Below are 20,858 nucleotides of genomic sequence, written 5' to 3'. Positions count from 1 at the left end.
CGGATGTTACTTTACTGTTAATGCTCATGGCTTTGTGAACCTACATTAACATCCAAACGCGGCGAATAAAACGTGTACGTGCAGCTCTGTGTAATCTGTATAAACGGAGGTTGTAATCGATAAAGTACATAACGTTATTTTATCGTTAACACAGAAAAAAATTAGCCTTAGCATGTAGCTACCTACTATCACGTGTGCTGATAATGTATCATATCGCGGTAAAGTAAAAGTGTATTAAACATTAGTAAACTTAAGGTACATTATCAAATGCGCTAACAGTAGCCCCGCCCCAAGCGGTTCTTAAGTCTACACCAGCAACGTTTTGGTGCCACTTAAGAACCACTTTTCCTGGTTCGGAGCCGGTGCTTTGGCGGTCGAAAAAGAAAGAACTGGTTCGAAATTAGGCTCTGGCTCCGAACCAGCACTCAAACTGCCTCGGTGGAAAAGGGGAAGAAGTGAGTCAGAATGATGACTGAGCGTTTGATGTGTCTGATAATCAGCGAGGATGTCAAACGTACTCGAGGGGGAAAGTTTAGAACGTTAGAAAGTGAGATGATGTCAGAAAGCTTCCGGAAAACGCAGAAAGCAACACAAACGCTTGGCTGTGGGCGAGTGAATTAATAAAGGTCTTCATACAGAATGGAGCATGCGAGCAGAACTGCTGAAGCTATAAATAGTCGGTGTGTGTTGGGTGTTTTGGGACTCTATTATACCCCTGAGTCTGCCAGAACAATATTTTTGCTGTGCTGGTCTGGGTGTTACACCCGAGTGTAAAATAACTCATCTTTATGTGTAAATAATTCAACAGACTCGCTTTCTGGGTCATTTTCTTCACTTGTAACTCTGCTACATCTCTACAAAAGGGTTCCGTGGGACACACGATCACCTGTGTATCGTTTAACCAAAGCTAATCCTCAACTCTGTTTCAGACCTGCTGTTTGAGCCCCACGTTGAAGGACCAACAATTAAATCTACCTACAAAGTCTCAGAGCATTTAAACTGAAGTTAACACACCGGTTATTTCCGGCGCACTAAACCGATCGGTCAAGCGGCGTTTCATGAATGCTTAGATTTCTTTTAACCGCACTAGCTTGCTTCGGTGTGTGTGTGTGTGTTTATCACTGCCAGGAAAATAACATTCCTGGTTATTGACATCGTCAGCAAACATGACAAAACGATACTCTTTCGGAAATATAAAAAAAATAAATAAATTCTGACTTAAAGTACAAAATGAAGATGAACAGGAAGAAATGACGCCATGTACAAATCAATGAAAGTGGGCGTGGCTTCTTCAGGATTTGTTTCCTCAAGCGGATGGGAACGTTACGTAGCAATAAGCTTTATAAAAAGATGTCACTGAAATTCATGGCGCTCGCCCCACCTTCCAGCTGTAGCCTAAAACTTAACTTTTTATCTTGCTTTCCAATTAATAAGATGAGCAATAATTTTATTTATAGTATTTCAGACACCTGGGAAGTTTGAGCTCATGGGGAAGAAGTTTGACGATGTCAAAACAACACCGAATCCGACCGCAGCTGCATGGGGTTGTGTGTGTCTGTGTGTGCACGAGCGCGCATGTGTCTGTGTGCGTGTCTGTGTCTGCGTGCATCTGTGTGTGTGTCTGTGTGCGTGTGTGTCTATGTGCGCATGTGTCTATGTGCGTGCCTGTGTGTGTGTGTCTATGTGCGTGTGTGTCTGTGCATGTGTGTATGTGTGTCTATGTGTGTGTGTATGTGCGTGCGTGTCTGTGCGTGCGTGTGTGTGTGTATGTGTGTCTATGTGCATGTGTGTGTCTATGTGCGTGTGTGTCTATGTGCGTGTGTGTGTGCGCGTGTGCGTGTATGTGTGTCTATGTGCGTGTGTGCATGCGTGTGCGTGCGTGTGTGTGTGCGTGTCTATGTGTGTCTGTATGTGTGCGCGTGTCTGCGTGTGTGTCTATGTGCGTGTCTGTGTTTATGTGCGTGTCTATGTGTGTGTGTATATAGGTGGCATTAGATTCATTGTTGGATTAAAATCGTGTCCATGTTTCAGTAAAGCTCTCATTAGCAGAAGAGTTTTGATTTGGTTATGATGTTTATTTTGTCCTCCTAACGAACCAAGTCACATCAGGGTGGTAAAGTGCCATGCATGGTTTAACTGCCCGCTTCACCCCCTGACCCGAGTTACACAACACACAGATCACTCTCCTTTCACATGTGGCTTGCAGGTGGACGTGTGTGTAAGCCTTCCAGCAGCCTCACCACTCCATGCTGATAATAACACTCATTCCACTGGACTTTGTATTGTATATCGTCGTATTCTCTCCTTTACAAACACTCATCTGTCTGAAACTCTTTACCGTCTCATGCTCTAGTGCCAAACTTTTCCATCGCTTATCGTGTGAATCTCCTCAAATTCTGCAGGCATGCGACTGAAGGATCGAATGCAGCATTAGCGAAAATGAAGACGAAAGAGAAGAGAGGTGAAGTGACGTGTAGGGCTGCAGCTCAGAGGAAACTCAGGGGTCATTTCATATGAATTTTATACATTTTAATATAAACACCAGCACCATAAGGACAGTGCTCATCATTCTCCTCCTAGCCACACACACAAAGACGCACACACACACACAAAGATGCACACACACACAGACACACAAAGACGCGCACACACACACACAAAGACGCACACACAGACAGACACACAAAGACGCGCACACACACACACAAAGACGCACACACAGACAGACAGACAGACAGGCACACACACACGCGCAGACAGGCACGCACGCGCAGACAGGCACGCACGCGCAGACAGGCACGCACGCGCAGACAGGCACGCACGCGCAGACAGGCACGCACGCGCAGGCAGGCACACACGCGCAGGCAGGCACACACACACACACGCAGGCAGGCACACACACACACACGCAGGCAGGCACACACACACACACGCAGGCAGGCACACACACACACACGCAGGCAGGCACACACACACACGCAGGCAGGCACACACACACACGCAGTCAGGCACACACACACACGCAGGCAGGCACACACACACACGCAGGCAGGCACACACACGCAGGCAGGCACGCACACACGCAGGCCGCCACCACACCACACGCAGGTCAGGCAGGCACACACACACACGCAGGCAGGCACACACACACACACACACGCAGGCAGGCACACACACACACACACACACGCAGGCAGGCACACACACACACACACGCAGGCAGGCACACACACACACACACGCAGGCAGGCACACACACACACACACGCAGGCAGGCACACACACACACACACGCAGGCAGGCAGGCACACACGCAGGCAGGCAGGCACACACGCAGGCAGGCAGGCACACACGCAGGCAGGCAGGCACACACGCAGGCAGGCACACACACACACACACGCAGGCAGGCACACACACACACACACGCAGGCAGGCACACACACACACGCAGGCAGGCACACACACACACGCAGGCAGGCACACACACACACGCAGGCAGGCACACACACACACGCAGGCAGGCACACACACACACACACGCAGGCAGGCACACACACACACACACACGCTGGGTGGCTCACACACACACACACACGCAGGCAGGCACACACCACACCACACGCAGGCAGGCACACACACACACACACGCATGGCAGGCACACACACACACACAGAGACAGGCAGGCACACACACACACACACAGAGACAGGCAGGCACACACACACACACAGAGACAGGCAGGCACACACACACACAGAGACAGGCAGGCACACACACACACAGAGACAGGCAGGCACACACACACACAGAGACAGGCAGGCACACACACACACAGAGACAGGCAGGCACACACACACACAGAGACAGGCAGGCACACACACACACAGAGACAGGCAGGCACACACACACACAGAGACAGGCAGGCACACACACACACAGAGACAGGCAGGCACACACACACACAGAGACAGGCAGGCACACACACACACAGAGACAGGCAGGCACACACACACACAGAGACAGGCAGGCACACACACACACAGAGACAGGCAGGCACACACACACACAGAGACAGGCAGGCACACACACACACAGAGACAGGCAGGCACACACACACACAGAGACAGGCAGGCACACACACACACAGAGACAGGCAGGCACACACACACAGAGACAGGCAGGCACACACACACAGAGACAGGCAGGCACACACACACAGAGACAGGCAGGCACACACACACAGAGACAGGCAGGCACACACACACAGAGACAGGCAGGCACACACACACACAGACAGGCAGGCACACACACACAGAGACAGGCAGGCACACACACACAGAGACAGGCAGGCACACACACACAGAGACAGGCAGGCACACACACACAGAGACAGGCAGGCACACACACACAGAGACAGGCAGGCACACACACACAGAGACAGGCAGGCACACACACACAGAGACAGGCAGGCACACACACACACAGAGACAGGCAGGCACACACACACAGAGACAGGCAGGCACACACACACAGAGACAGGCAGGCACACACACACACACACAGAGACAGGCAGGCACACGCACACACACAGAGACAGGCAGGCACACGCACAGAGACAGGCAGGCGCACACACGCAGACGGACTCACACGCACGCAGACGGACGTGCACGCAGACGGACACATACTTTTTCACCTCTACATGACTGCACTGGGTTTTTTTATGTAATTTGTTTTGGAGTCGCTCAGTTTTCTGTGCTGCTCCAGTTGGGTTTCCGCGTGAGCAGAAACTGTGGCGAGTGTAAATACAGGGTTTGGCAATAAGCGGGTGGGGGAAGGTTGCCTCTTACGTGGTATATTACATACACTACTGTCTCTAGTGTGACCAACTGCTGTGTGTGAGCATGTCTGTGTTGCAGAGGTTTCACTGCTGTCCAATTCAACCTTTTGGTTTTGTCATTTTCAAATCTTTCTCCCCGACATCCATATTAAACCAGTCCCAAATCTCGCACTATACTACTCTGTTGTGTATTATAAACAGAGCGAGTCGTGTGCTCACACTGAATGAAGTGTACTACCAGCGACACTGGACGACAAACATTTTCAAGATGGCTCAAGAAACCGTGGTGGACGAGAGGTCTTACAGACGTCTTTTCACTTTGCCCATGTTGTGCGATTTATATCTCATCTGATCTTTTCCTTCTCGTGTCACATTGATGAACACTGGTGATAAAAAGTGAGAGCTAGGAGAACTTCTATTACTGAGTACTGATGTGAGATGAGGCGAAAGGGGGCGGAGTTCCCAAGTTGTTATAAATACGTGGAGAGCTCTGGACGCCTACACAACCGTCAATCGATTCCAGATTCACGTGTCAATCTGCTCGCCTTTCGTTCCATTTGGGAAGACTACGACGTGGCTCTTCGGGCAGGGCCGAGATGAGAGGTGACCTGAGATCACGACATGGTGCGCGGTAAACGGCGCTAATAATGTTCAAACGTCATTATTAATTCACTCGTGAGTTCATCATAAACATTCCCCAGCACTGAAGGCAATTATTATGTAATAATAAAACATCTGGGAATAAATAAATTCCATCCGTTTCATTTCAGTTTAAAAAAAAGAAGAAGAAAACTTTTACACACATTTGTAAAAATACATTACTATTGTCTTCAGCTTTAAAAACTGTCACTAAGAATAAATCATCTCTTATCAACAATTTTATCAAGAGTGTGTAAGAAAGTGTAAAATCATGGGCTGAACCTGTAGAAATGAATCCGATGCAAAGCCTGAAAGCCCACAGGGCATGGACTGGTAAAGACCAGAGAGAATTCTGCTCTCTTGGGTTTCTGGTCTGAGACTACATCAGCATTTACAGGCAAATGTTTACTAAGAAAAACCTCCGGCGCAAAATGCTACACGTAAAGGAAACCTGACTGAGATCATTCTTCGTTCTGACTGAGATATTCCTGGAAATCTCTCTTTTCAATGCAGAACGCAGACATGAGTTGTTGAGAACAGGTCAAGGGAGTCAGTAATTCATAAAGTGTGTTAAAGAGTAATAACAAAGAGCCTGGTGAAGTACCGAGCAGGCCTGTGATTGCTAGGGATTCATCGAGGCATATTATACAAGTCTGGACACGCCCCCTTCCTCCTCATCCTCCTCCTCCTCAGACAATATATTTACGTTGTAGTTAACCGAAGCGATGCCGGTCGAGCGTAAAAAAAAAGGTCTTATCAAAGACGCGAACAAGCTGTAGGAACAAGTCGAGTATGAGGCAGACTGATCGCACAGGAGATGAGTCAGGGCAAACCCGCAGTGATGAAACACGCACAGGAGGCTTTGAGATTACTGACAATTGCAGAGGAAGAAGTGGTTACGGTCATAAAACCAAAAAAAAAACAAAAAAAAAAACACAACTGCTAACGTTTCCTGGGTATTTCTGCTCAGTATGTTTAATAAGAGCAGTGTTTAGAGAGAGAGAGAGAGAGAGAGTTTACTCTAAAGGCCCTCAGGTAAGTGTTTAAACGTACAAACACCAGCTCTTCGTCTGTCTGTAATTCGTCGACAAAGGTATAATAAATGAAACCTGGATGTGGACGGGACGGACAACGAGAAAACAGAAGTAAATAACCATGTGTTATGTTTATTCCTTTGTCCAGGGCCACAAAGCAGCACTCTGATAATCTGTCAACAGCTCCTTTCAACCTCTGGTGAACCCTTTATACAAGGGGAATTCCTGATAACGAAAGTGAGGCGGAAACTCCGTCAGGACCGACACCTTCTGCGGCAAAGCGAGGTTTCAGGCTTTACCGCATTTCTACAATAGCGCATTTCTAAAGTGAATAATGATAGGAGAAGCAGTCGACACTTACCCCTTGATTTCCAGTGAATCGTATTAGTGGTCGAGCAGAGACACCCTGTGAAAGACAAGACAGATTATACACACATTAGCGACATGATGTGGCAGTCAGAAGGCTTTATTTAAAACAAACAAACAAACAAATAAATAACTTGACATGTCACGATTGTGACAGGTTCAAATGCCGGGCGGTAGTTAAACTCAGAACAAAGTAAGCGACACGTACGAAGGCTTACAGTAAGTTAACCGGCAATTAAAAAAAAAATGTAGTCATGTTTTCCCCAGTAAAAGGAGGATGTTGCTATTACTGGCCTGTTTTATTTACACAGAAAAGATTGCATCTAACCGCACACAGCCTGCAAGTGACCTGTGGCTGCGCAGTTAACAAACAAACAAATAAATCAGTGGACAGAACGTGTAAAATACGTGTAAAATTTGTACTTCACGTTACACTATTTTTTTTACACTATTTTTTTTAAAATCCATGTCCACAATGTCTTACCATTTACAACTGATTAAAACGTACAATAAACCAAAACTAAACAATTAAATTGTGTGATCCGTTTAGGCCCTTAAATGAAACTGAGACAACCAAATCTACATGACTATGCATTCATGAGGGAGTCACGACCGAAGCTGAAGCTTCGCTGTTAGCCACGGTGAATTATTTATAGCGTAAAGACTGAATAATGCAAAATACAGAATATATCTGCAATTAAAATGTACAAAACTCTGGTGCTGATACCGCAAACGTACAGCTGTACGGAGCTAGCAGTGAAAGTGTTGAGCCGTGGAATGAATTGTATAGTTTAAGCCCCTACACCTTCAATATTCTTGCCTTTGTTGCCATTTGTCTTCCCACCCTGGATGGGTGTAGTTAGTTGTTAATAATCTTCTATTTTCTGAAGCGCACCAAAAGACTTTTCCAGCAAATCGCTGCTACATCATCATGATGCTGAAACCACTATGCTTTAGATCATGACAGGCTGATGATCTTCTGGTTAAAAGGAGTCGCTTGCGTAGGTCACTTCAGATGCTCTTGCTACCTTGCAAGCCGACTTGAAAACGTCTACGGTTTCGTTTCGGAGGTCTCGTCTGAATTGCCTGGATTTTCCCAAAGTATCAGGGTGCCCTTTGTGCTTCTCAAGTCTCGATCAATAAATACATCAATACTGGTTCACTGGGTTCCAGACTAAGCATACCGTAGGTGTAATACGGCAAGAAAAGCACAGAGATTTGCTTTAACGAAACAAGTGCTAGTTTAAGTACTTTAGGAAGACGTACGTTTTCACATCATACCAAGACCAGCGACTCAGCTTTTTTGGACGTCCAGGGGAAGTTCATTCCCCCGTCTGTGTAATCTAATGTCTGATGGTAGAATTCATTCAGAAGCTTCCAAAATTAATTATCTCAATTGCTCAGGTCTTCTAGAATGATTAGAGAATTGACATCGTGAGTCGTTGGGACGTTTTAGAGTCGACGTTGTGTTTGCGTGATTTGCGTGATTATTTGCGTGATTATAAAGAGTACGTTTTGCGTCTTGATTGTGAGGCTAAGAGACACATTGATAATGTGGTGAATAATAAACGCTATAAATAACCGTGTTATTTAGTCTTGTCTACCGCCACCTCCCCACCCTGTGTTAAAACCAACATCCAGCTTGTTACTAAGCCTGTGTTTTCCCTGCAGGCCACGGAGCAGTCTCAGCAGGGATACAACAAGGACACACGGCAAACAATAACTGTGTGGCAGGCTGCGAAACCCAGGAGATGCTGATGTTTGTTTGAACCTTATTTAACTTTTTAGGTCAAAACAAAGTTTCCTTTTTCAGCTAAAATACCATTTTGACCGTTTTTAGAAGCATCCCTAATAAAGACAGCATCCCCAGACAATCACCCTGATCAACAACTCACCATAATTATATTCACTGCTTCATATCTATAAGTGCTGCATTAGCAGGACTGTCAGTCATCACATCATCTGTATATTACACACTACTGCTGCTGTATATTGCACAAAAAGCATAATATTGTACAATATTGTTATTTGCACTCCCACACTTTTTGTACATAACTGATCGTTCATATTCTATATTCATATTTTATATTCATATTTTATACTCATCCTGTCTATATTGTATCTCATCGTCTGAATTGTTTTCTTGTATAGTATAGTGTTATTTATGGCTGTTGGAACCAAATTACTTGTGTGTGTCGACACACTTGGTCGATAAATCGGATTCTGATTCAGCTACTTCTCTAAATGTTAGCTAAACCACACATACATCAACAGATCTATTTCACATTAACGACCTTAAAAAACCTTGACAGATGTCCTGATAGTTATATTACAACACTTATTTTTTGGGAAATGTCTTTGTATAATTTTTAAATATGAAAATAATTCCCCCAAAAGTAAAAGACATTTCCCCCAAATAAGTGTTATAGTATAACTATCAGGACATCAGTGATGTGTGAGCTGAGTTTGGTGACAGTACAGTGTATTACAGTGAAGTTATTGACTGTTTTTGTAGTATTCGCTTTTCGGGTTTTGCACTTTGCAGACGGTGCCTTAGAATCGGTCTCTCAGAGACTTGTGTATTTTTGTGCACTGAGGAGAAAAGCTGATTTTGAGGATAATTGGGTTGTAGCTGCCTCTCTACATTACTACGATAGAAAAGTTATTTCTATAGTAACAGCCTTTAGCTCAGGAGTTACTGACTTGGGAAACTCCAATCTGTGAATATGCGGCCGACTTTACTTAAGACGCCGAGGCGCTTTTTTCCTTCTCGATAGGTGAGTAACGTTGGTTTTGCTTTGTTACACAGAACTAATATATGCCTTTGTCCTTTACATGATTATGCTTGTGTCATTTTTGCTTGTTTGTTTATCTGCAATCGTATTGTTCTTCCCTTCAGCTATGATAAAGACACATTTCTTTCCATTAGTTACCTGGGTTACGTATGTATGGGTGGGCGGAGCTACCAATACAGGAGTGGGACCCGTTTGGTTTAGGGGCGTGTTTGTTTTGGTGATTTTATATGTCGACATTGGCTTTCAAACATCGTACACCCCACCTTTAAGGAAAAGAGATCAGACTATGAGCGTGTGCTAACTGCAGCCATATCCTTGTTCTCGCAGCCAGGTGAGCTGACAGGTGAACCACAGTCACAGTCACTGTTCTGCAGTATCTGATTTAGTTCCCAGCTCCCAGCAGGTTATGCACCACATGCAGGATCCCAACATTGCTGCTCACACTGGAACGATCACTACGATTGGAACCTGGCTGCTGTGAGAGGCAGCTGGACACCTAAAGCAGAATGGCTCTCAGTCATTTGGCTTACAGATGATGGCAGGTGTGGATGATACAATCCATTCTTCCAGAATATAAAACCTACCATGCAAAGCTTACCCGATATACCTGCAGCTAAAGAAGCCCCTCTGAGAAGGGCACAGGTTCTAATCAGAATCCAGAACAACCGACTGGAGCTGCTGAACAGTGGCAGGTTCCTGTCTTGCCTGGTAATTTGTGTGTCAATGCTAGTTGCTAGGTTTGAGTTATAGAATTATATTACATGAAGTATTACCTGAAAAGGCCATACTTCACTGAGTCTTATAATGATATGTGCACTGCATTTTGGGTATTGTAGTTATAAGATGGGGTGGTGTGAGGTGAAAGTAAACCCTCCTGGAATAACCGACACTCATTCAGCAGCAACCTCTTCTGACTCAACACTGTGAAGAGAAAAGACCCTGAAAATATGGAGATTACCTCAAAAAGGACAGAAACCTGACAGAGCTCCATCACTGAAGACCCCCCTACAATGGAGATTCACCTGAGCATGACAGGAAACTCTAATTAACTAGAACTTAAAAAAAGGACGCTTCCTAGAAGCCCTGTGATCATTCTCTCGGTCTCATCCTTCACTTTCTATCCATCGCTGTCTGTTCGGTTCAACTAACGATTTAACATCGGTTTACTAGATTAATTAGAGTTGGCGCCAAAATATATTGCCTGAAAATTGCCAGTCAAAATGCTTCCAGTGGACCGGCTGTTTTTTTTTTTAACCCATAAAGAATAAATAAGGCCTACAACGGTGTCAGAATTAACACGACAAACAATGTTAATGATGATAATGATTTTTTATTATAAAAGTGATTATAAAGTTTACTCTATATAATGGAAACTGATAGTTTTCCAGTCTTTTGGTTCAATTATATAATTTATCGCAATTTGCTAAATTGCAAAATTGAAATCGGAGGAAGATTTCTGCACTATTTGCACACGTGCACACATGACAACCAATTGTGTGCTTCCAACGACAGTGTTAACACACAATTGGACAGAAGGTTTTTCTGTGCTGTAGCTTTAGGAATTGACTTCGATGGAACTAAGAGTCCAAACCCTGTTACAGCACGACGATGTCCCTCTGCACAAAGCAGCAGCTCAATGAAGATCTGGTGTGGAGGTTAAAGCTGGACTGGAAGAACACAAGTGTCCTGCACAGAGCCCTGACAACCCCACTGAACACCTTTGGGATGAACTGGACCTGGAGTCTCCTCAACACCCTAACATCAGTGTCTGATCTCACTAATTGAACTCCCCACAGTCCCAATACAACATTTAGAGCAGAAGTGCAGAGCTTATTATAACAGGAAATGGGAAATAAATCTGGAATGGTGAGCACATACGAGTTTGATGATCAGGTGTCCACATACTTTCAGCCAAAATATCTGCCAGGGTTCCTCATCACTCAGTATTAGTGCTGTCCTGATGAGAAGGTATGAAGGACAGACAGCTGGTACAGTAAAATACACCACCACTTGATTCCAAGGTGACTAGGTGTTCGAACACAGCACCACACATACATACTGTGTGTAACTCTTGATTCTTACCTTACGAGCAAAAAATAAATAAAATCTCATTCATCTAAACAAGCATTTTTCCAAAAACTGGTAACATCACAGATCTCCAGCAATGTTCAGAATCAAGGCCCAACTAGGTTTCTCTCACCCTAGACACCATATAATACTCTGCCTGGTCATCTGAATGGGTTGCTGACAGGTCACTATTATCTGGGCCTGGAGCCCAGAATGCTCAACACCACACTTGCAAAGCGCTAACCTTGGGGCAGAGGGTGCCTTCTGAGCAGCGCTCACTGTTGGCTGCATAGACAAACCCTTTAATAAACTCAGTCAGAGTGCGGTTACAGGTCTCACCTCATCTTTAAACCTAACCCAGCCCAAAATGATCGACAATCAAGTCAACGGTTTAAACGAGTCTTAAAGTTTACTGGCAAACAGCAGACGCAACGCTGCAGCAGCAAATCTAATACGACAGAGCAGGAGACTATTAAACTGCTATTAGACCCATGTAAATACTAGGGGTGTAAAGACATCACACCACATAGGTTCATTTTAAATCTAGATTTTATTTATATCGCCCACATGCTAAAAAATTTTCACAAGGTTGTAATAATCAACTTGCTTATTGACAAGTTTTAGACACAACGCAGAATCAGTTTAAGTCAGCAGGTTATTTCCACATATAATACAGACTCCAGGAGTCCCCAGACTAAATAAACCTTTGAGTCAGGTAAGTGTTTAGACACAGCTCATGACAACACTTTTAAAGAGAAAGCGGGTGTGTGTGTGTAAGAGACATAGAAAGAAACATTGCTGTGTATGAAATCAAGTACGTTTTAGGGCCTTTTTACACCTGGTCACTTCATGTGTTGTCTCTGATCCGATTTGTTAAAACTGTTCCATTTACATCAGGCCACATAAACGCATCTCGGCTAATCAGATATCGATCTGATCTTTCTACTCCCGCCCAAAATGCAAATACATTTTACCTCATTTCCGGGGTAATTGAAATAGAACACGCTTTGGTGTATGTGGTTTTCAGAATGCAATCAAAAAGAAGACGAAAAGTTTGCTGCATTTTCGCTGGTGGCAGCAGCGCGTTTTAAGCCCCGACGAGACGCCTGGGTGAAAGATCACCTGCGAGTGACGTACTTCCGTTTGGGAGGAGTTTAGCGCTGATGTATGTGGCTTGAACAACCACATTCATTTACACCTGTCCAGTTTCATCTGAAATGCGTCCCAGACCACCTCCTGAAGGGGTTTGAACCATCGGATTTATATCCGTCTCGAAAACGTATCGGAGGGCATTTAGACCTGATTTTTTTTACCATCGGATAGCTATCTGATCACAGAAAACGCATGAAGTGACCAGGTGTAAAAAAAACCCTTAGAGTCTGACTTGAAACCCATAAAAACAGGGATGTTTCAGCACTGACTTTCCATCAAGGAGATGTTGCTTTCAATCCTCCTTTTAATACACAAGTTATGGCAGCCAGTTTGTAAACAATGGTAGAATTCAAAAAGCCAGTTTTCTAAACCAACACCAGGGCATTGAGACACGGCAGGTTCACGGTTCTAAGAAAAAATGATAGATGGGTCAGAAATTTTGTCTACAGCTTTAAGATCAACACAAATAAACTGTGTTGTATCTCCTGGCACATGTTTCCTTTATTAATAACTCATTTTAGTCCATTACACTCCATCTGATGCAAATGACTGCAGATACAGACGCTGTATGATGCAACATGTACAGGATGCACACTCTGGCCACGCCCCCTTTTAAGTCAACGATGGTATTACTGTTGATCTGCCACAGTTACAGGACACTATAGGATGGTTATGCACACAATTTTACATCGATGCACACAGACAACAAAAACTTTACTAATTTTAACTGCCATACATAAAGCAAACCATAAAAACATTTCTTTGATTGAATGATGGTCTGTTTAGTTCGATACTGAGACAGCAGGGGAACGGTGGATCCAGAAGATTCGGAGGGGACGAAGGGGAACTTCCCGGCTCTGAGAGAAGCAACGACTACATGGTGCATCAGACTCAAGCATGGCTTCAGCGACTGCACGAACTAGCAGGACTCCAGGTAGCCACAGATGAGGCTCTGAATAACAGCTCAGAGCAAACAGAGTTCATTGAGGTTTCGTTGCCATTTCTCTATCCAGCTTGTATACGCTGGGGAAAAACGTTGTTTCTGCAGGACCATGTGTTGCACCATATGAGTAGACAAGACTACATAAAGGGCAAATACAACAAAAACAAGTGAACCTGATGCAGGTTTACTGTGGTACGGTTGGTGGGAGAAGAGTAATGGTGGGAGCGACTTTGTGGGGAAGCCGACAGCCCACTGGCCCTATAAGAACTGGCTGCACCAGTGGGTGTGAGGTAAACAGAGACATATGTAAGTTTCCATCATGAGGTCCTAAAGGCTCCGTGAGCAAGCCCTCTGGGGCATATGGACGACGCATGGACAAACGTCTCAAGCCTGTGGTGGACAAGAGGAAAATACAGGACGAACATGAACCTATCACATGATTCAACATGATGGAGTGATTGAGCTTGAATAGATGCGTGATACAGAGACGTGTGATGTTCTGGCTCTGTAAATGTCAATCGCTCAAGATTATGAGTGGCAAATAGAAGAACAAATGCACTTATTCCATGATCCAGAGCTAGCCAGTGAACAGCACTGAGCCAAGGTGAGGAACACAAAAAGGTATTTATAGCCAAAACTATTTCACCGTCACATGAAAAATGGAATTCAGGAATGCTGCAGAACTGAATTTACTAGATGTGGCTCAGCTCGTGATCGACATTCAACACTATTATATATATAAAACGTGCGTGTGATCGTTTGTGAAAACAGCAGCAGAGATACTTATGGATTTCTTGTTAAGTCTTCATGGTGAACGAAATTCTAGAGAACGAAATGAAGTAAAACCTCACAGATAATTTTCTTGGTTATACTAATCCTTCAAGCTTTTATAACAGATATATAAGATGTACTACTTGTGTGGTTGTAATGAAGCACACAGTCATATTCATAAGTGTTTGAACAAGTTAAAAATATTGAGGACTTACGGTGAGGGGGATAAAGTGATTTGATCCCCTGCTGATTTTGTACGTTCGTCCATCGACAAAGAAACGATCAGTCTTTTTCATGGTAAGTTTATTTTAACAGTGAGAGACAATAACAACAAAACTCTCCAGAAAAATGCATTTCAAAAAAAGTTATACACTGAATTGCATTTTAGTGAAAAAAGTACCCAAAACCCACAGAGGTCAGACGTTTCTTGTAGCAAACATATGGATATTTTTGCACCGCTCCTCTTTACAGATCCTCTCCAAGTCATTAAGGTTTCGATTGGCAATGTGAACCTTCAGCTCCCTTCACAGATTTTCTATGGGATTATGGTCTGGAGACTGGCTAGGCCACTCCAGGGCCTTAACATGCTTCTTCTTGAGAAACTCCTTTGTTGTCTTGGGCATGTGTTTTGGGTCATTGTCATGCAGGAATACCCATCCACGATCCATTTTTAATGAGGGAAGGAGTTTCTCACCCAAGATTTGACAGTACATGGCCTGGTCCCTTTGATGCTGTGAAGTTGTCCTGTCCCCTTAGCAGAAAAACACCTCAAGGGGTAATGGTTCCACCTCCATTTTTGAAGTTGTCGATTGTGTTCTTGGGGTCATATGCAGCGTTCCTCCTCCTCCAAACACGGCGAATGGAGCTGATGAGGGTCATTGACCGAGGGAGATTGACAGTCATTTTGTGTTTCTTCCATTTGCGAATAATCGCACCAACTGCTGTCAGCTCACCAAGCTGCTTGGCGATGGTCTTGTAGCCTATTCTAGCTTTGTGTAGGTCTACAATATTGTCCCTGACATCCTTGGTCAGGTCTTCGGTCTTGGCCATGGTGTAGCGTTTGGAATCAGATCGATCGCTTGCTTGCTTCTGTGCACAGGTGTCTTTTATACAAGTAACCAGCTGAGATTAGGAGAACTACCTTTAAGAGCTCGTCTGTCTCTCACTGTTAAAATAAACCTACCATTAAAATGATAGACTGATCGTTTCTTAGTCAGAAGAGATCAACATTTTTTTCCCCTCACTGTATAGCCATTTGATTATACAGTCCTTCCTTTTTCACAGACTCAAGAGTTGAGGGACAAAATAACATGAATACTATAAATGAAGATAATTATTTTTAATAAATCATGCGGATTCAATGGCTTCCTGAAGTCCGGAAACTCATGGACACAAAATACTGAACTTCATTCTTCATTCACAAAATGCTGAACTCCATCTGCCTGTTTGGTTGAGGTCAGGTGACTGACATGAACATTTAAGACCACTGCCTTTAGAAGCTCTTGGGTTGCTTCAGCGATGTGTTTTGGGTCATTATCCACCTGTTCTGTGAAGCACCGTCCTATCAGTCATTGAGCATTGGACAGAATAGCTCTATACATCCTGCTACTTCCATCATCAATAAACATCAGTGACCTTGTACTACAGCCGCAGCCATACTCACCCATGCCATAACACTGCAACCATAGTGCTGGACAGATGATGTGGATCGTGAGCACTTCCTGTCATTCTCTGTAGTCTTCTCCTCCCATCATTTGGTTAACCTGGCCGTTCTGTTCTTAAGTGTTATTGGTTTGCTTAGTCACAAAGCCATGGTTCTGATGATGATACCCTGACGTCCTCCAGAGCGTTCTTCACCTGGCTACATGTCAGAACGGGGGTTTTCTTCACCAAGGAAAGAATTCTTCAATCGACTTTAGTTTATCTTCTGTGGTCTTCCGGGTCTTTTGGCACTGCAGATTTTGTTGCCAACGCATTTCTTCTTTATGAGAACCAGATTGTTGGTTTGGCCTCTCAAAAAGCCTCTGCTCATTCTGTCTTGTAGGTCTGTATTGTTTTTTTCAGCTTAATAATGACCTCTTTCACTTTCATTGGCACCTTTTTTGGACCACATAGTAAGAGTTCAAGTAAACAGACGCTAAAATACAACATCAGGACTCCAGACGTTTTATCACCTTAAAGTATCATGAAATAATAACACCAGGCCATAAAACTGACCCCAATCGGTCAAGTGTCTGATTAGTTTTTAGCTTGTGAAACTGGAGGACATATGTATTAAATAGCTGTAATTTCAGTTAATGCACTATTTTTGTTGAAGCTCTTGAATTAAAGTGGATTTGAATTTATTCGCTTCATTTCAAACCCATTGGGTGGTGCAACCTGTTCTATAGGCAATCGTGTCACTGTTCAAACACAATGGATCCGACTGTCCGGCCGTTTTGGACCGAGTCACAGCAAACAGAACGTTGTTCAGATCCAAAAGACTTTATACATTTGAACCGGATTATGACGTGCAAAAATGTTAAGAAATACAAACTGCTAACAAGATTAAACCTGTTTTTAAAGAATAAGCCGGATAAAAATGCTTGTTGTTAATAATACAGGGAAGTAATAACTGAGTGGCGTTACAGTTTTTACCACACCGCGCTGCTAACATGGGGCTTTTTGTAAACATTTTCTTACGTTCAGATACACGATCACATCACCACCATCATGTCATGATGTCAGCTGCTTAATCTATGCTTCACATAAAGCATCCCCTGAACATGACATCATTAATCCAGACTCAAACCAACATGCCTAGGGATCCATCAGGAATATAGATTTGAGCAAAACTCCATACAAGCAACAGCTCACAAATATCGTTCACTAGAACAGAATGAACGACTATTGACTAGATACACGGTTTGCTTTGCCTTCATTCTATAAATAGGTATTTACATAGGAACATTTTAAACAGACTCATAGCATAACATGACATGACTGAACACCCCCATTAGACTGTGTTAAAGGGACATTGTAATAGAGATGGAATAAAAAGAAATAAGAATTAAAATAAACTCACTTTCACACCATCACAGGAAATCAGGCCAAGCTATAAAATCCATCTATCTACCTATCTATCAAGGAAGGAAGGAAGTTTCTTGAGCTTAAGGTAAACAGTTGTTGTTGTTGTTTTGAGGTTTAAACCAAACTAATACCCAGATTAAATGAGGTCCATTTAAAAACTTCAGACCTGCTCTCTTCCATACACGTTAGCTTGCCTGCTAACTACAACCTAGCTTACATTTTTTTTTAGCATATACAGTTTGTGTTGTGCTGATTGTATGACTGTCTTTTCTACTATTTCTTTGTAAATAACTTGTTTTTCCCAACACCATCTTGTTTTATCAGGAATAAACCTGTTTATCCGTCGACTTGTTATTGTTAGTGTTCTGTCAGAGATACCTGTCGCTTGCTAAGAGCCTGGAGCTGCCTGGAGGGATAATCATAGCTCCTGTATGTAGCTATGTAGCTAAGCTAACGTTTAGCACTGATAACTATTTACTGAGCTAACAAATAAAAAAGCAGCAGAGATGACGGTCCGAAAACAGAATGGAAGCCGTTACCTTACTGCTCTGATAGTCTTCCAGCGCTCTCAAAGCACTGTCAGTAAGTTTGACGTGAAAGACTGAGATATTGCTGCCATTGCTCACTCTTCCACAAGACAGTCCGTAACACTGCTCCTCCTTCAACGCCGCCATCTTGCTAACATTTACACGCTCAACGCACTTACACGGAAACGCGACAGACCTCTCGTGCGTTTTCTAATGAATATTCATAACGCGGGCGTTACACGGTGGAGGGGGGGGGGCGTGGCTTGGATCCAAGGCTCCCACCATTCAGGATGATGGGGAAATTCCTGGCAGGACATCATCATCATCATCTCTAGATCAAACTCTAAATGTTAAGTCCACAATCCAAGAATTTCCTTTATGATCAAAGCACAGAATTAATTTAATTTAATCATCATCATCATCATCATCATCATCTCTAGATCAAACTCTAAATGTTAAGTCCACAATCCAAGAATTTCCTTTATGATCAAAGCACAGAATTAATTTAATCATCATCATCATCATCATCATCATCATCATCATCTCTAGATCAAACTCTACAATGTAAAGTCCAGAATCCAAGAATTTCCTTTATGATCAAAGCACAGAATTAATTTAATCATCATCATCATCATCATCATCATCATCATCATCTCTAGATCAAACTCTACAATGTAAAGTCCAGAATCCAAGAATTTCCTTTATGATTAAAGCACAGAATTAATTTAATCATCATCATCATCATCATCATCTCTAGATCAAACTCTACAATGTAAAGTCCACAATCCAAGAATTTCCTTTATGATCAAAGCACAGAATTAATTTAATCATCATCATCATCATCATCATCATCATCATCATCATCATAATCATCATCTCTAGATCAAACTCTACAATGTAAAGTCCAGAATCCAAGAATTTCCTTTATGATTAAAGCACAGAATTAATTTAATCATCATCATCATCATCATCATCATCATCATCATCATCTCTAGATCAAACTCTACAATGTAAAGTCCACAATACAAGAATTCCCTTTATGATCAAAGCACAGAATTAATTAAATTTTAAAAGCCATAATAGAAAACTTAGCTTTTTTTTTATTTCACAAAAGATAAAATATACAGATGGGCACGGTGGCTTAGTGGTTAGCACGTTTGCCTCACACCTCCAGGGTTGGGGGTTTGATTCCCGCCTCCACCTTGTGTGTGTGGAGTTTGCATGTTCTCCCCGTGCCTCGGGGGTTTCCTCCGGGTACTCCGGTTTCCTCCCCCGGTCCAAAGACATGCATGGTAGGTTGATTGGCATCTCTGGAAAATTGTCCGTAGTGTGTGAGTGAATGAGAGTGTGTGTGTGCCCTGCGATGGGTTGGCACTCCGTCCAGGGTGTATCCTGCCTTGGTGCCTGATGACGCCTGAGACAGGCACAGGCTCCCCGTGACCCGAGAAGTTCGGATAAGCGGTAGAAAATAAATGAGTGAATAAAATATACATTTCAGATTCACTCCTTGTTTTTAATTACTTATTTATTATTATTTTTATTAAAAGTACAATAGTATTTTTTATTTTTATTTATTTTTTCATTTTACTTGTCAGAACAGTGAATGTGGAAAATTAAGTAGAATTTTTTTTTTTAAAGAAAGGAATATATATATTAGTAGACTATTGGTAGACTATTTTTCTGTAAAGTATGGAAACAGAAGAGAGAGAAAAAGAAATAAACATATAATAATAATAAGAAGAAAAGGAGATAAATAAATACTGTAAATATATAAATTTAAAGTTTAAAATTAATTTAAACAAGATTAACTTAACATTTACAATACTATATGTCCATCCCTATCTCTAATGAGCAAGCCGGAGGTGACGGCGGCAAAGAAAAACTCCCTGAGAGGACATGAGGAAGAAACCTTGAGAGGAACCAGAATCAGAAGGGAACCTCATCGTCATTTGGGTGACACTGGACAATAAATAGTGTGAATGTAAATAATGTCATTTCTAAAATAGTTTATAATATGTAATATAATATAATCTGTAATAAGTCTAATTTATTTATAGTGGTTAAATTGTTGAACTACTGACCAGAAGGTCATGATTTCAAATCCCAGGTCCACCAAGCTACAAGGCACTTAACCCTCAATTGCTCAGTTGTATAAATTGTAAGTCACTCTAGATAACGGGGGTCTGCTAAATGACAGAAATGTAAATGTTTCAGTAAATTACGTTGCTTAAAATAAAAAAGGTTGTAAATCTGCTTTTTCTGGGCTGGAAAGATTGTATTTGGCCTCATCAGCCAGTTATAGACAATCCCACTCCCCTTTCACGTCCTCATCAATCATTGTGAGAAGTTGAATTTTTATAGAGATGTAACTCTATGGCTGTGACATCAGGGTTGTTCTGTTCATGCTAACTACAGTAGCTGAACCACTGTAGGTATTGGGGGCGGGGCTTTGTGTGCACATGTGGGAATGTGGGCGGGTACAAGAAGAAAAAATAAATTACATTTTCAAATTTTACTCATGGCACATAAATAACATTCTAGTTTAATTTATAACTATTTGCACTTTTTTTGTGGTAGACTAGTGGTTAAGGTGTTGAGCTACCACTCGGAAGGTTGTGAGTTTGATTCCCATGTCCACCAAACTGCCACTGTTGGGC

General features: G+C 42.9%; 1 protein-coding gene across 1 annotated transcript in view; it reads right to left on the bottom strand.

The window, feature by feature from the left end:
• ell (elongation factor RNA polymerase II) overlaps positions 1-18,399 on the bottom strand; it is a 35,282-nt gene extending 16,883 nt beyond the window's left edge. The window contains exons 1-2 of the mRNA XM_027152207.2: positions 18,214-18,399; positions 6,873-6,917 (exon numbers count right to left, since the gene is read on the bottom strand). Of these exons, the coding sequence (XP_027008008.1) occupies positions 6,873-6,917; positions 18,214-18,348 (180 nt within the window). The 5' untranslated portion in view covers positions 18,349-18,399. The remainder of the gene's footprint in view (positions 1-6,872; positions 6,918-18,213) is intronic.
• Between the last annotated feature and the right edge of the window lie 2,459 nt (positions 18,400-20,858).

Source organism: Tachysurus fulvidraco, chromosome 2 (assembly GCF_022655615.1).
Source record: "Tachysurus fulvidraco isolate hzauxx_2018 chromosome 2, HZAU_PFXX_2.0, whole genome shotgun sequence".
NCBI lineage: Eukaryota > Metazoa > Chordata > Actinopteri > Siluriformes > Bagridae > Tachysurus > Tachysurus fulvidraco.
This window is presented reverse-complemented; position numbering and strand designations above follow the sequence as displayed.